At 37.6% G+C, this 13681-nt stretch overlaps 1 protein-coding gene across 1 annotated transcript; it reads right to left on the bottom strand.

Annotated features, from left to right (window-relative positions):
* Window positions 1-225: 225 nt before the first annotated feature.
* Window positions 226-12073, bottom strand: LOC117420594 (gastrin-releasing peptide-like). Its single transcript, XM_034034080.2, has 3 exons — window positions 11864-12073; window positions 4154-4413; window positions 226-987 (listed from the first exon to the last, which is right to left on the bottom strand). Exons 1-3 carry the CDS (start codon window positions 12018-12020, stop codon window positions 934-936), a joined length of 471 nt encoding a protein of 156 aa, XP_033889971.1. The 5' UTR covers window positions 12021-12073; the 3' UTR covers window positions 226-933.
* Between the last annotated feature and the right edge of the window lie 1608 nt (window positions 12074-13681).

The following is a 13681-nucleotide window of genomic DNA, read 5'->3' as shown; positions in this document are numbered from 1 at the left end:
TCTCTGGGTGTAAAGGATAGTTTATGGACAAATATCAGTGTTATGGACAAACATAACTCTCAGCAGTGTAATCAGAAGGTGACTGGTTAGTATGCCATCTTGTGGATATCTACAGCTACTGCAGACTGTTGAAGATAATACAATTAACAATTACTTTTTTGGTGTGGTTCTCAGTGACATTTCACAGTACAGGCCACAGAAACAGAAAAACATTATATTACATATGATGCACACTGGGGTTGCCTTGATTTAAAGCAGCTATATAAACAAGCGCCAAGCCACATAAAGGCTGATATTGAGAAGAAGAAAAAATCAGCATTAGAACCACAGAACCCAGAACCCTGAACCAGTATGATTGCAAAAAGTTTAATTTGAATACAATTCAAATCTAACAAGCTACATGATCTTTAAATTCGGAAAGAACCTTCTAGATCAATCTGAAACATGCAAAGCTACACACACCCCGCCAGTTTAAATGAGCCCTTAATGATAATGGTTCTACATTTGTAATGTAAATAAGGGACAAACACAGGTACACATTTCAAATGTATGCCTTCAAATAAAACATTTTCATCTAATATATTTGTGTATTTGACAATATAATAATGTAATGTAGATTCAACAAACGGTGATAAACATTGGGGTTAGCATTAAAAAATACTATAATTTTACTCAAGAAAACTATAATAATATTGAGATATTAAGACCCCGTTCAAAAAGTTTATATACAAGTAAATAAATAAATAAATAAATAAATAAACCACACAAACCCAAAGAATAAAATGTTGTTAAATTGAGTCAAGTTAAAGGCAGAAATACAAGAATGCATTGTTCAACACAAAAGCAGTTTTGTTTGGTACTAGTTACAGTAGAATGCCTGTAGAACAGCCAAGTCTCTCAAAGGTAGTGTATATAAGTAGATATATCTTCAATTCAACTTGGGTTATTGTCTTTCATATTCAGAATCTGCAGCAGGTAGTCTGTCATCTTAAAAAAAAGAATAAAAAGAAGGACATTATAAGAAGGTAGAAAAGATTATAGCTAGTCAGTAGATTCTACCATACAGTCTTCTTGGCTGTTTCAACATGTTCTGCTTTATTGTTTTGTTTTTTGACCACTGAATAAACTCATTTCAAGACCATCATATTAAATATTAACACGTTAAATTCTTAGATATATTTTTGTTACACAGCGGCATGTTTCAAGTCTTATTCAATAATGCTACGGAACAGGAAAATAGTGTGTTGTTTTTTTAACCCTAATAATTTAGCAAAAAGACCCCCAAAACGTATACAGGGATTTGCTTGTTAAATTGAAGTTAATTCAATTAAAGTACTGCCCTTTTCTCAATCAATACAGGAGGAAAGCCAGCAGCTAGCAACCTTTCTTAGCATTCTTGCTAGAACTTAAGCTGAAGCATTTATAAAAGTCACACCCTTAATTACCTAGTTCAGTAGTTCGAGACACACACCAATCACAACATGTTTTAGTACAAATATTTTATTGAGAAAAATGCGGAGTATGCAAAAATATACAGAAGTATTTTCTATATACTCATTCATTTGGTTTGAGGACTCGGTGCCTGGCCGACATGCAGGTCTCAATGCCGCGAGTAGTACTGGATATAGCCCACTTGAAGGTTTAGCCAACCTTTGACAAGGAGAGGAAAACAAAACCCAAGTTTGGGAAATAAACCTGAAAGGTTACGATTGGAGGGAACAAACTATTTGGGAATGGGCTTCCTCGCAATGACTGCATATGTGAAGGAAGTTACAGACAGAGTAGGAGCAGATTCCTTCATTGAAACTGTTACAAATCTGGCGGCCTCCGGAGAATGTAATATTGCGGCCCTGGCCGTCTTTTGATCTTAAGGGGATGAAAGAATGAGGAGAATTGCGAGGGAGGGACGAGGGTACGGGGTGAAGGGTCGGTAAGGGAGCAGGAAATGGTGGGGTGAGCAGTGGAACCACAAAAAAATGGGAACCTCCGAATCTAACTGACAGATCTACAATTATGGACAAATAATCATCCAGCTCACGCCAGCGGTCAGGGTAGAACTTGCAAATTATGTCCCTGAAATTGCTGAAAGCTAAAATGAACTCGGAAATGGTGAGTGTTTTGAATAAGCGGGGGTCGGAGGTTTTAAGTGTAACCTGAAAGGATACAGTTGGAGGTACAGGGGGGGGCTTGTTGGACAACAATGGCAGGCACTGAAACCCCGGGATGGATCGCGGGAGCAGCAGCTCCTGACTGTGAAACAGCCTCTGGATCCAAATGTTCAGAAACTACCGAATGAGCCTTCGATTGATTGGTGCTATGAAGGTCCCGCCTTCTGTGTCTTCCGGATGTAGACGCAGAATTTTGTGGAGTTGGTTCAGTGGGTGTGGGGTGAGATGGAAAGCGATGGTCTGTGCTGTCGTCATAACGCCTGTGACGGGAAGGATACTGTGGAGTGGAGAAATATTAAACAAATTCTCCTTACGTGCTGCATAATTGAAAGGGCTGTTGTTACGGGAGCTGCAGCGGGCAGGAGAGCAAGACAGTTGTTGTGAAGCAGACATCTGAGCAGAGAAGGTTGGAGTAGTAAACACCGCCAATCGAAGTTGTCTTGGAGCTGATAAATCAGGCATGGGAGGAGCTGGTTGAATTGGTTGAAGAGATCGGCAAACAGATCATCATCCGATGAAACAATAATCGAATAATCGAGAACGTTCTCCGTCGTGCGTGTAAGTATGATGAAATCGAAATTTTGAATAGGGTATTTATAGTGCTAACAATCTTAATTAGTTAATGTGTAAATTGAATGATTCAGTTTGGTGACGCGAAGATTGGTGTCTGACCCTCCTCCGACCTTTAGTTATAAACTTAATTTAAAGCATGGAAGTTTCCAGTCTATATGAATTGAAAATCAGATTTCTCAGAGTGAGGGATGATAATTCAGTTTTTACATGATTAGTGCTTAAATAATAAAACGGTCTATGAATTAGACTAGGACAAACTTTACATTTATTGTTATAGTTGTCCCACATTGACACATTGTTGTGAAGAAAAGGATATAACAAATATTTGCTAATGACAATTATAAATCTACTTAATGAAATTTATAACTAAAGTTCGGGGGGAGGGTCAGACACCAATCTCTGCGTCACCAAATTGAATCATTCAATTTTCACATTAGCTAATTAAGATTGTTAGCACTATAAATACCCTCTTCACTTACCTCTCAGTTGCTTTTCGATTTCATTGTAACCCACCACCTCCCCATCTCCACCTTTCTTAAAAACAATTTCTATGTTTTATCAATGGGGGCCTCAGCCCTGTCCAGTCGTCCAGGCAGCGAGCCCTCAAACCAAGTTAGGTTTGATGCCAAATTAACCTGCATATACAACATACTTCTCTGTAAAATCGCATACTCCTCATTCTCCACAATAAATATTTGTACTAAAACATTTTGTGATTGCTGTTGAGCCCGAACTACTGAATTGCTAACTGGGGAAATGGGACCCCAATTGCAATGGGCCTGTCACCTCTACCGGACTACACATCTTACCACTCATATCACTGAGCTAAGGAGATAATATGGTGACATCTTTTAGAGTGACCTTAATCATTTTCCCCTTGTTTTTCTCCTAAATTTAGAATGTCTAGTTATGTTCTCTCACCAAAGCAACTCCCCACAGCAGCTAACAAGAAATTAAGATTAGTGGGCATCCTCTTTAAACCAAGGACCTCGACAGCAGATGGAGGAGAAAGGTTAGTGAGGTAACAGTCCCTACAGACTTTGCTCACTAAACCGTGGGAGTGCCTGAGCCAAGGCAACAATCCCTGTGGAATCCCCAGCCAAGATCTGCAACTTTGCAAACCCGGGGCACGAACCTGTGCTCACCTCTCTATGACTCACCCTGCACACCACACAGGTGAACCATTTTGGGTAATATATCTGATTTAAGCAATGTGTTTTTATTGTAGTGTTTTCACTATTTGTTTCCCTTTTTCTCTCTGGCTTACCAGTCAGTGGATTTAAAACATGTATTAGCGTACCTCAAAGAGAGTCTTCTTAAAATGTAGCATATGTATCAGCTATACAGAAAACTATTTGATTCAGTATATAAACAGAACATCAGTGTAGTCAGACTTTAAATTCTGCACCCACCTCCTTTAAGTTGTTGTTTTTGGTGGTGGTGTCTGCTGCCTCCCACTGTTTCTTTCTATTGAACAGAATCTCTTGTCTTAAAAGCTGGGCATTCCGACTGTCGTTCACATCCAATAACCTTATCAAGTTTTTGACAAATTCAGACCACTGCAAGTATCCTTCAAGCTGTTTGACTTCTTCTGGTGCAGATGCATAGAACATCTTGTCATCACCCTCATAACCAAAAGGCAAGCCAATGCTCTTCTTCCCCATCAAATGACCTAGAAGAATAATGTTGGATTAAAACACATTGCAGTTATGGTAAATAAATCATGATATGCAAGATAAAAAGTATTTCAAATCAAAGTCGTAGTTGGATATAGAAGTGTTGAGTGTTTCTGGATTAGACCATCAGCCCCTTATTTATCTGAGGTATCTCATGGTAATCACAGAAAGAGTGTTGATGCAATCCTGGGTGATTCTCTAGTGCTGTAAAATGATCTAAAAAATCTACTTATGGTTTATCTTACCATGGTACGGATTGTTTAATTCAAGTTAAACTGCAGTTTTAAATGGGATACTATCAGTCTTGCAATTGTTCATTCAATTGTTGTTGATTGTCCCATAAAGGCTTTATGAAGACTTTGAAAGTGTAAATTGAAATCATAAATAAACCCAACACTCAGGGAACCGTTTCAGATGCTTCAAGTTTAGGACAAAGATTAGTTCTAACTCCAGTAATTAGTTTGCAAAGACAGGGCTGCTTTTATTGATGAAGCACTTCTGGCAAGATCATTTTGCACCATATTTCTCGTCAGATATCTGTCAACAATCGACTGTATTTTATTATTTTTTTTGCATAATGTAGTTTACGCATTGACAGCCTCATCTTTAGTGATATAGTCAAATTTGCATACATTTCCTGATTCCTGTATCATAATTGTAAACAAGCCATAAACCTGATGTGTATATCCTAATCAGTCTATTTTTTTTCCTTTTCAGTTGAAGCAACTCCATTCAAAATGATTGACACTATTATATATTCATCTCCTTTTCCAATTATGTCCCTTAACATTTCCTGCCCTTTCTAGTTTGACGGTTGAAACAACCCTGAGATACTAGATGGAGTGTTTAAGTCATTTTCTGGCTTGCAAAGTTTGGTTTTATGTATTTCAGCTGATCACTTAAGCTAAAACGTGTTTAAATATCAAACAGTCTTAACTGCCAACAGTTAGTCAGGAATCATTTTGGGGGCTTCCAAGGCGAATCTGTTGAAAAGCATTTGGGGAATTATTATAATTATACATTTTAGATACATGTTCCACATACAGAAGAGAAAGCACATATTACACATCTTAAAATGTATTGCAGCTTAAAGAATACAGAACAGCAGCTAATATGCCAGCAGTCAGCCAGATCTAAATCCAGCCTTATCTTACTGACCATGCACACCCAAAGCTAATGGCTTAACCACTGCACAAAAGAGACCGTTTTTGTTTGAAGGTGCAGTTAGAGAGCTTGTAACGTTAGCTCAGCTGCAGTGGCCAGAATCCAGCAGTGCATTGCACAACATTGCTATTACATTAGGTCCGGTGACTTGTGAAATTGTAATGAAATTAATTTAATTCCACTTAACAGACCTTTCCTTTCCGTTCCCTTCATTTCCTTTAATTCATGCGTTGAAACCATGTGATTGCCATTCACTGATTCACAGTCATGTTTTCAACATGTGATGATCATGTATTATTTAGGTATTAGTCCTCGTGAAGAAAGAGGATGATAATCCACTGTCCTGAAAGACGATAACACAGTGTAACAGATTTTTTTTTTGGTTCCTGGGTAGTAAGTGTTATTTCCTAATTGCTTATGCCTCAAAAGTATAGAAAATGGCTATTATTCCCCACAAACTTTGCTTTTGTGACCAGGACAGTGATATTTTGAAATTTACCTATTTTCCAGAACATTCCAGATAGATTCAGTGCTGAGTAAACTTGTAGTTTAAATAGTAGTTTAAATAGTAGTATAGATACAGGGGCCTTAAGCCCACCAGTTCAGTTTAGTTCCAGCTGCCTAAGTGGATACATATCTGCATTTTTCTGAGATGGCATCAAGGTCATAGGAGACTTTAAAATGGTGGCATTCCTGATGGGACTCCAAGGCGGTTTTACCAAGTTTCCCTGCTGTCTTTGCCTTTGGGACAGCAGGGACACCAAGGCGCACTACCACAGGCGGGACTGGCCACAGCGGACCGAGTTCTCTGTGGGGAGGAACAACGTCAAGTGGGAGCCACTGGTGGACCCCCGGAAGGTGCTGATGCCACCACTGCACATCAAATTGGGCCTTATGAAACAATTTGTCAGAGCTCTAGATAAGGAGTCGGCAGCCTTCAAGTACCTTCAAGACTTCTCCCCTAAGCTGTCTGAGGCAAAGGTCAAAGCCGGTGTCTTCGTCGGACCACAGATAAAGAAGATCCTGGAGTGCAATGAATTCCCCAAGAAGCTCACTAGTAAGGAGAAAGCGGCTTGGAACAGCTTTGTCGCAGTGGTTCGGGGCTTCCTGGGCAATCACAAGGCCGAAAACTATGTGGAGCTGGTTGAGACTCTGGTGAAGAACTACGGCACAATGGGCTGTAGGATGTCCCTCAAAGTCCATATCCTTGATGATCATCTTGATAAATTCAAGGAGAACATGTGAGCGTACTTGGAGGAGCAAGACGAGCGCTTCCACCAGGATATACTGGACTTTGAACGCCGCTACCAAGGACAGTATAACGAGAACATGATGGGAGACTACATTTGGGGGCTGATTCGTGAAAGTGATTTACAGTATAATCGTAAATCTCGAAAAACTACTCACTTCTAAATCTTTTGTAGTCATTTTTGTATTACTTTAGTATAAATACATGTTAATTTGGATTCATATGTTGTTTTTTTCTGACTTGTGAACGAAAAGACACAAATTCGCCCGTTTTCTCATTGGAAATAGGTAAATTTCAAAATATCACTGTCTGGTCACAAAAGCAAAGTTTGTGGGGAATATTAGCCATTTTCTATACTTTTGAGGCATAAGCAATTAGGTAATAACACTTACTACCCAGGAACAAAAATTGTGTTACATAGTGTAATTCTATTCTTGACTAAAATTCACAAACACACTATCAGCTCATTTATTGAAATGTGCAATTTTAGATTTTAGATTTTTACAACAAATGCTAACATTGTTGTGCTAATTGAGTAGCTATTGTTTAAAATGAGTATCGTATCTCAAGAGGCTTTTCCTTTTTAAATGATTTGAAATAAACAGATAAAGACCTCTGTGATCAAGTCCAAAGAAATCCCATTCGTGGGTTATATTTATCTAAGTACCAGTGTTAGATACCATAATTAGATAAATATAAGCATACATGGTCAGACTAACATCATTGTGAGACATCAATACAAGTATAAGGAGCCTGTGTGGTCCAGTGGTTAAAGAAAAGGGCTTGTAACCCGAAGGTCCCCGGTTCAAATCCCTCCTCAGTCACTGACTCATTGTGTGACCCTGAGCAAGTCACTTAACCTCCTTGTGCTCCGTCTTTCGGGTGAGACGTAATTGTAAGTGACTCTGCAGCTGATGCATAGTTCACACACCGGAGTCTCTGTAAGTCGCCTTGGATAAAGGTGTCTGCTAAATAAAAAAATAATACTAATAATAATATTAGAACAGTAGGCCACTTTAGTGAGTGAGTTTTCATTAACAGACAACATTTAAACTTCCCATTAATATGAAGTGTAAGACACAGGTCATTAACATACAGGAGGTGTGTCATGCAACAGAAATCTAGAAATGTTATAGAAAGCCATATTCCTCTTTCTTATCTATCAATTAGGTTGTTTATATCATTTTTCAATAATGGTTGAAACAATACAAATCCATCTTTTATTCTGTGTGGCCATACACTAATGGGTATAAAGCCATCAGGCAAATGAACCCTGCTATGGAAAGCAATCACACACAGAGACTTTTGTGCGGGTAGCTGCAAAGTCAAATCATTTGTGATTCTTCTCTTTGTGTCCTTGTTCGAGGATTTAATCAACTCTCTTTCTGTGCTGAACAGTGCCCGAGAGATCAGCACCTTGGAGAGGGCTGGACTCTACCTTGTCCTTCACTGTGGTTAGAAAGCAAGCGATTCGTGGGATGTAAGGATCTGTGTACCTCGTCACAGGGGTGACTTCTGTATTTTTTATTTGTGTTTTGGAGTACAGCAGTGAACTCCTAATATGAAGAATTCATTTGAGCCTTGAACAAAAAAGATGTTTAATATAACTGAACATTTACTACAAAATGTGAATAGGGTGGCTCATTTAAAAACAGAAAAAATGTATTACTTAGGTCAGACAATAAGCTGTTCCAATAATATGATTATCCAATAATCTTAATGGATCTGGATTGCACATTTGGCTGTCAATACTTATTAATACTATAATAAACAACATCAGCAAGAAAGGGGATTGAATGAACACACACAGCAATTTTAAACCAGATACACTACCGGTCAAAAGTTTTAGAACACCCCCATTTTTCCAGTTTTTATTGAAATTTAAGCAGTTCAAGTCCAGTGAATAACCTGAAATGGTACAAAGGTAAGCGGTAAACTGCCAGAGGTTTAAAAAAAAAAGTTTAGGTTACCAAAAACTGAAAAATAATGTACATTTCAGAGTTATACAAAAAGGCCTTTTTCAGGGAACAAGTAATGGGTTAACAACTTACAGCTGTTCTGCAGCAATGGAAGTAAATTAAGCCTTGAAAGTTGATGCTAACAATTCCTACAGGTGTCCCAACTTTTGTTGATTACTTACAAACCCTCTGTCTGTATAAAAGCAGTGTTGGAACAGACTGTGTTACTACACCCTCTTAAGCATTATTTGGACAGTATTGTACTGCAGGAAGTAGTATATTGCTCTCATAATGGTGAGAAAAAGGCAATTAACAAAGGAAGACAGACAGACCATTATAACCCTTAAAAGTGTAGGTCTTTCCTTTAGAGAATTTGCAAAGAAAGCCAAGGTGTCAGTGAGTACAGTTTCCTACACCATCAAAAGGCACTTGGAAACTGGAGGAAACTCTGGCAGACCCAAAGACACAACAGAATCTGAAGACAAGTTTCTGAGAGTCAACAGCTTGCGTGATAGGCGGCTCACAGGACAACAGCTTCAAGCACAGCTTAACACTGGTCGAAGTAAGCAAGTCTCAGTTTCAACTGTGAAGAGAATACTTCGAGCTGCAGGTTTGACAGGTCGAGTGGCAGTAAGAAAGCCATTGCTAAGATGGCAAAATAAGAAAAAGAGGCTTGCCTAGGCCATGAAGCACTGCCATTGGACTACTGAAGACTGGAAGAAGGTCTTATGGACCGATGAATCAAAATTTGAAATCTTCGGTTCATCACGCAGGGTTTTTGTACGCCGTCGAGTAGGCGAAAGGATGGTTCCTCGGTGTGTGACACCAACTGTCAAACATGGAGGAGGAAGCGTGATGGTCTGGGGCTCTTTTGCTGGATCCAGATTCGGCGACTTGCACAGAGTGAGTGGCACCCTGAACCAAAACTGCTACCACAGCATTTCGCAGCGCCATGCAATACCCTCTGGTATACGCCTAGTTAGTCAGGGGTTCATCCTACAGCAAGATAATGACCCAAAACATACCTCCAGGCTATGTCAGAACTACCTTAGAAGAAAAGAACAAGACGGTAGGCTTCAAATCATGGAATGACCAGCACAGTCTCCAGACTTAAACCCCATCGAGCTGGTTTGGGATGAACTGGACAGAAGGGTGAAAGCAAAGCAACCTACAAGTGCAACACATTTGTGTGAACTTCTGCAACAGTGTTGGGAAGAACTTTCCAAACAATATTTGATTTCCATTGTAGAAAGAATGCCACAAGTGTGTTCAGCTGTTATATCTGCAAAAGGTGGCTACTTTGATAAGTCAAAAATTTAGATTAAATTTTGTTAAACAAAACGATTCCATGATTTCTTTTTTTATCTCCAATTGTTTATTTGTTCTATGCTTTAATTTCAGAGTACATTGAGACATTAAAATGCGTAAATTTCAATAAAAACTGGAAAAATGGAGGTGTTCTAAAACTTTTGACAGGTAGTGTAGATGCCAAAGGATAATGTTAAATAAATACACAATAATAACTATAGAAGTGTTTTAATAAATGAAAGGAAATAAACAGAAGTAAAAGAAGATAATTTGACATAATTCTAAACCTATTATCACCCTATTAACTTTAATCTACTTTTAGGCATTGATTTACTGTGACTAGTGGGTAACAATGATGGATGTGGTCTATAAGAAAATCGACTTCTTTTGAAACATGTTTTGTCAGGTATGGAGTTTAACTGCAATACATTTTAATGTTGTTTTAATATCACAACAGTACAATGAAATCCAGGAGAACTCAAATAAATCATGTTTCTTAAAATTAATCTGATTGGGGGAATCTGCCATGCAAAAAAAAGTATTTCACCAATAAAAAACAAAAAAATCCATTCTTAACAGTTCTTAACCTGCTTTGGTGTTTGAATTGTCACAATGACCAAAAAAATGGGGACCTCAATGCGAATGATATGATCCAAAACCCATGCATCTATTTATTTATTTATTTATTTAATTGTTGTTTGTTTATGTGTTTCTTAATTTTAGTGGATTTCTTTTGTTTTAATTATTGTATTCAAATAAATAGTAATAAACAGTGCATACATACTAATAAACAGAGTCCATGCATGAATATATTTCCATATATGAAATAGACACTCTGGTATATCGTTATTGCCACACCTACACAGTGAATGCAGTTTGTGCTCTGTAATTTCTGTCTGCAATGTGATGCCATTTACTCATTTCCTCGAATGGGTGGCAGGAAGCGCTACACCTTGATCGCCCGTGGTGAACATCTGTAATATGCAGGTAAGTGTACTTCACAAGACCTTCACAAGACTTCACAAAAATATAAATAGATTACTTACAAGCTAATACCATACAACTGGCGATTCAACGGCTTTAAATACGAATATCACGTATTAAACGCACGTATCGTACTGTAAAAAGGCATCTTTTGTAATCTTGAGCAGTTTATATGTTGCCCATAGTTCTGAACAATTTGTAAAGATTGTTGCAGTTTTACCACATTGAGGCAGTACTGAAAAATATCTCCGTTTTGTACCACAAGACACAACAGAACTAGTTTGAACTTCAGTTTTAACCAAGTTCACAGTGACAATATTGAAGAACGACGCGACATGCTACAAAATGTGGTACAGTTTTATATTGTTATATTGCACCGTGCCGATAACGTTTTAGTGGTGCTAAATAGAATGTTCGGATTTGTGCTAAAAAAAAAATCTTATGGGTAACTTCAGATTTAAGTTTTGTTTTAAGACATCTGGCAATCTGGCAATTAATCAAATGTAAGCAGTCTAACATTATTATTATTATTATTATTATTATTATTATTATTATTATTATTATTATCATTATTAATAATAATAATAATAATAATAATAATTCCTATAGCTTTTATAATTATTATTGTATTATTTTTGTAAGCATCAAGACATATGTTCAACATTATTGTCACTTTTATTGCCAAACTCATTTTACATACTGAATAAATCCCCGTTTTAAAATGACACACACCTATCCTTACCCCCCGCCCAAAAAGAATACAATGTGTAACTTCAAACTTACCTACAGCCCAGTGGCTGCCTCTGGGGTACATTTTAGTAAGAGGTTCTTCGTTTTGCACTGGGACGGCAGATCCGAAGTGGGTCCTACAGATAACTACCCCTAAAACTATCAAAGAAAGCACAGAACGATATTTACAAACGGTAAATTCGGCACCCATTGTTGCTGAGTATCAGGTGTAATATGAGCCTTGTGCTTAATGTTGCTCCTGAAGGTATGCGCTGGACCTCCCTTACAATGATCTGAATTTATAAGAAATCGTGACGGAATTGGCACTGTGTCAAGACATTGGGGGGGGGGGGGGGGGGGGGGGTTAGTGTGTTAACAGCTGTGCCAATACATTTGGTGCTCACCTCTTGGGAACATCGCTTCGCTGCCTTAGAATTTGGCGATGACACAAAATAAAACAAATAAAAAAAAAACAATGATGTGCCATTTTTCATTGGTATAGCTCATTGTGCTTTTGTAAAATGTTATTGAGAGCTGTCAACATGTTCACATCAACATGGCAATGTTTAGTGAAGCACTGGGCTATTATTAAAGGTGTTAACAGCTCTTTGTATTGCTACGTTTATTAACAGCAGCAGGGTATTTGAGTTAATAATCTTAGTACAATATTTGAAACACGTCAGCAAACACTTTTGGGAATGTTTGCACGGACCATATATTTACTAATGCTTTTTATATCGAGGAAATCTCTCAGTTATTAAACCACCACACTTATATTGTGTTTTAGATCATGTAATTAATAATCTTACTGACTGACAACACTATGGGGAGGTTATTCATTGTACACTTCTGTATCGTTTTTTTTTTTCCTACGGGTTTCACATATCACGCTATAAAATAACCCACACAAGGGTTATAGTTGCCACATGCAAGTTCCCACAGTGCACAATGCTCAGAATGTACAATATCAATCTATCGTAATAAAATACTTAATCTAAAATAACGTTGCTGGTAATTGCAACACTTACAACGTGTGTGATAAAATACATCTTTAATGTTTGGAATATATCAGACACAACAATTTATAAATAGTTTATTTTATTAAAAGCTACAACACATTGACGTTTGCTGACAAGGGAGAGTATGTCAGTGATCACAGAGGTGCCAAATGTTTATTTAAGGCAGTAAAATATAAGAAATATCCGTTTTGTGTCTGGGTGCTTATCTCTTGGGGTTATTATGGTTGTGTTCTAATTTCATGCTGCATAGGATGCAGGGCAGTTAAGTAACAATTTGCCTACAATTATTTAAGAACAAGAAAATCTAAAATAATAATGGAATTGTGTTCACCAATCACAATCTAATTAACAAAGTCAGTCATTAGGCCAATAATGTGTTTCAAAATGGATAATCAGTATTTCAATATTATATGTCTGATATTACAAAATTCTCATATCTTCATGTGTAAACAGTCATCTTTCGTGGGCTATGGTATCTTGAATTCTGGCAGTTGAACAACAAGTGCAAAATCTGTACATGCATTCAGGAAGGGAAGTAATTACTGTAATTTACCAATTAAACTTACATTAATTTAGTCAAACTGTCAACAAAGTGAATTCAATTGTTATATATTGATTAAGTGATCTGTGGTAGACCTCATCTCAATGTATCACTGACAGCCCCCAAATTTTTTCTTGATGGGTAACTCTTTGCTAACATTTGGATTTATGGTACTTTCCTTCAGAGAGAAGCATTGCTGCTGGCCTTTCCAACTATAAATTACAGCTGTATATTACATTTCTAAAGATGAAAATCCAGTCACATGACCACTGGCAAAGGGCGCTTATTGGACTATGATTATCCCAAAGCCAC

Source organism: Acipenser ruthenus, chromosome 1 (genome assembly GCF_902713425.1).
Source record: "Acipenser ruthenus chromosome 1, fAciRut3.2 maternal haplotype, whole genome shotgun sequence".
Classification (NCBI taxonomy): domain Eukaryota; kingdom Metazoa; phylum Chordata; class Actinopteri; order Acipenseriformes; family Acipenseridae; genus Acipenser; species Acipenser ruthenus.
Note: the sequence above shows the minus strand (reverse complement) of the source record. Positions and strands in the feature narration are given on the sequence as shown.